The 3,397-nt window shown below is 45.0% G+C and overlaps 2 protein-coding genes across 2 annotated transcripts in view; one reads left to right on the plus strand and one right to left on the minus strand.

The window, feature by feature from the left end:
• The window catches only part of T265_04749 (hypothetical protein), a gene marked incomplete at both ends in the record, with an annotated part of 48,856 nt that overhangs the window by 25,262 nt on the left and 20,197 nt on the right, over positions 1-3,397 (plus strand). The window contains one exon of the mRNA XM_009169562.1: positions 1,173-1,286. Coding sequence (XP_009167826.1) covers positions 1,173-1,286 — 114 coding nt within the window. The remainder of the gene's footprint in view (positions 1-1,172; positions 1,287-3,397) is intronic.
• The window catches only part of T265_04750 (hypothetical protein), a gene marked incomplete at both ends in the record, with an annotated part of 20,617 nt that overhangs the window by 5,356 nt on the left and 11,864 nt on the right, over positions 1-3,397 (minus strand). The window contains one exon of the mRNA XM_009169563.1: positions 253-516. Coding sequence (XP_009167827.1) covers positions 253-516 — 264 coding nt within the window. The remainder of the gene's footprint in view (positions 1-252; positions 517-3,397) is intronic.

A 3,397-nucleotide genomic window follows, 5' to 3' on the forward strand; every position in this document is an offset into this window, starting at 1 on the left:
GTAGGCACCTCGGAATGATTGTGTTAAGCTAGCACTAAGTCCCTTCCCCATCCACCTTTATTCTTTTCTTTACAATAAGGCTTTCAAATAAGTCATGGTTGTACGGCAGTGAAGCATCGGTGTTGAACACTGATGTCATGCTGTCGTTGATGATGATGATGGTTGCAGCAACTCTGTATACTTAGCGGACTTGAAGCGCTTAGCATATCGTGGAGCAGAATTATTTGGATTATTTAATTATGCCTGCATTACCATGCCATCAAATCCTTGAAGGGATATGTTGTTTGCGTACTGGATATCTGTGAGCAAACATCTTGGGGCGATTTGTACTGCATACTCATTAGAGGCCGAATGTGAGTCTTTCGTGATCTCATCGATGGCGACCTTGAGCATTTGACTCAAGTGTGTGACAGTGGGAGGAGGGATGGTTGTGTTCATGGGCCTTGCCTGTTGCTTCTGACTCAAAAGTCTGGCCCGTAAAGCAGCTGGTAGTAGGGTTTTCTTGAGGGATCTTGCCTTGAGCATATGAAATAAGGCATAGATATTTTACTCCTGATGCCATCGTACACAGCAGGTGCGTTAGTAGCCACATCGGAATCATGGCAACTTTTATTTGTTTCTCAACCGTGTCATATAATTGGCCTGCAATAACAGTCAACCGTCTTTCCCGATGTGAGTACAGCATAGCTGCTTCCATGCTGGTTGCCCCGGGAAACATCTTACTGTCTCCCAACTCCCATCTCAGTACAGTACGACTCTATCCCCAGAGCACCTCGTAGTAAGGGATCTCACTGCTCTTTGTCTGACTGTTCCTCTTTGGCCTTCCTGGGATGGTTGCACCTCTCTGAACGAAGTTCCAGTTAGTGTAACCCGATGGATTATTTCAGCACTCAAACACGACTGCCACACCAGACTGGTAGTTTCAGGGACAGTTCACATTAAGCTTTTCTATTGCGAATATCCCCGCTTTCGCACCAGAGCCTTAGAGAAGTGAGTTAACATTGCTATACAACCTTAGAGTATCAACATTCAACACCTTCGTCATATGTACTAATGATAATAAGAATATTGCCTCTGATTTTCGTCTTCTGGGATACACCGTTTTTTTTTTTTCATTTCTATGGACCTCAGGCCTTCTCGATATCTCTCCTTCGTTCTTCTCTCTCCCTCAGGGTCAGCTACTCTCGTCAATACAATGCTGTGTTTGTCCAAAACGATCATCTCGGTTCGATGCCTTCATGTGTCTTTCACTACCCTTACCAAGCTACTCATCGTGCAATCTACAGGTGAGTTTATTTCGGTTATGGTCTGTTAACCTTTAAGCAGTTGTAGGATTCTGTTCAATTCAGCTCCAGTTCATTACATTGGAGAGTTTGTATGCACTTAGTCGATTATCCCAAGAAAACCCAAGGCAGTGAACTCAAGTTTGAGCTCATCAGTAGTGTTGGGATTCGAACTTTGATCTCTCAGCTTCACAGCTGTTACCACTGCTCCGCAAGCATACCGTTTGCCTCTCAGCTTCACAGCTGTTACCACTGCTCCGCAAGCATACCGTTTGCCTAATTGAAGCATTACACTCGAGCTATGCAAGTAGCTCTTGCTTCACGCCCTTTGCAAGGCCTTTGTAATGCGGAACCTTCCGTGTAAACTCAACTCAAATTGCTGTGCAACTGAGTGTATTTGTTGAAGTATGCCCACTCTGGGTTCATGTGGAACATAGGTTGATGGGAACTCGGGGACTACGCCTGTCTGGTGAGCCCCAACCTTATGAGTAACGTATTACGTCTATACAACGTATCGCGATCTCTCGAATATCGTAGTGACTGAAACATGAGGCGGCCTCGTGCAGCACATTCAGTTGTCTGGAAACATCACAAAGGAGAGATTCAGCTGGGTTCCAGGTGAGTCTCTCGCAAAACCAAATTAGTTTTCAAGTGAGTGTATTTCGCTAATTTCGTGCAATTTGGTTTCAACCAGAGCATAAGGCTGACGGAAACTCGTGGACTGCACCTACCTGATGAGCCCCAAGAAGGGCGAAACCGGTCGTGTGCTGTCGCCAAATTTTCAGCAACCTTATCAGTAGTGCATTACGCCTTTACAACGTCTCGCGATATCTAGAAAATCGTAGCAACTGAAACATTAGGCGGCTTGGTGCAGCACATTCAGTTGCTTAAGAACATCTTAAACAAAAGATTCAGATGGGTTCCTTGTGAGTTTCCCGTGGAAACCGAATTGATATGCAAATGAGTGTATTTTGTCAACTCATTACCTTCCAATGTTCTGTCCATAGCTTCAGTGAGTCCCAGTAACAAGGTGTATACTGATGATAAAATATGCGAATAATATCTGGTCGAGCCAGTTCAAAGTGCCGTCGCCGCATCTGATGGAAGATTGACTTGGAAGTCATTGAAATGTCTGGCAATGTTCGTTCATCAGTATTAAATGTTCAGACAACGTTCAGGAAAGTTCGGAGCCATGTTTGAGGATTTTCACCTCTTTATGCAGACGAGGATTTTTTTGCTTTCGTGTCCGATTGTTTGTAACTCCTGTGTTCGTGTTTTTCCTTACATTCGAAGGTAGCTTTCTTTTGGCTTGAAGATTCTTTTCGCGCTCCCATAATGATTTTACCTGTTACTTAAGCTACTGACAGGGTATCTACTGAAGGATTTTCTGCAATCCGAAATACCCGCCTATCTATCGTTCCTTCTTTGTCATCATCAGACTGTCTGGAGTGAGGTGTAATTAGCACCTTCGTAGTAAACGCGTCCTATGTTGTTGAGCAAAGAGGGCTCTCATCACCCAGGCAAACACTTTGTTAAAGAGAATGTGCGCCTACATAAAGGGAGCTACTCACAAAGTTGCTGACAACTCTTAGACAGCCCACAACCGACTTCTTCCTTCTTGGGGCTCATGAGATGGCTTTCAGTGGATGAACCTCATGCCGTTTTGCTTACGTTCAGATGATGCACAGGCGGACGTGAACCACAAACCAGATGACCCCAGAAACTCGCCTAAATACGCCATCGGTTGTTATAATCAGACCACTTCTTGAGCATGAGAACTCACCGCTTCTTTCTGACCAGCTATTTGCTGTTTCTTTAGGTTGAAAAGCACAAACTTTAGACGACGAACTTTATCCCTTTGTCTTGTTTGCCTCACGAGGACAGCGCCGTTCCTCAGGTGTTGTATCGTCGTCACTCCACTTTCATGCACAAAGTCAGCCCTTAGTTTCGCTGTACGGACTCGCGTATTTCTCCCACCCATTTACGGAATTGAGAGTGCTCAATGTACACTGAGATGTCTAGTTGGGGTTGAGCTCACTTTCGGATTGAACGCTGACACTGGCTAGGGCATTACAAGCGGACAAATGTCGATCCCCCAAATCACAACGACGTCT

Source organism: Opisthorchis viverrini, assembly GCF_000715545.1.
Source record: "Opisthorchis viverrini unplaced genomic scaffold opera_v5_79, whole genome shotgun sequence".
Taxonomy (NCBI): Eukaryota; Metazoa; Platyhelminthes; class Trematoda; order Opisthorchiida; family Opisthorchiidae; genus Opisthorchis; species Opisthorchis viverrini.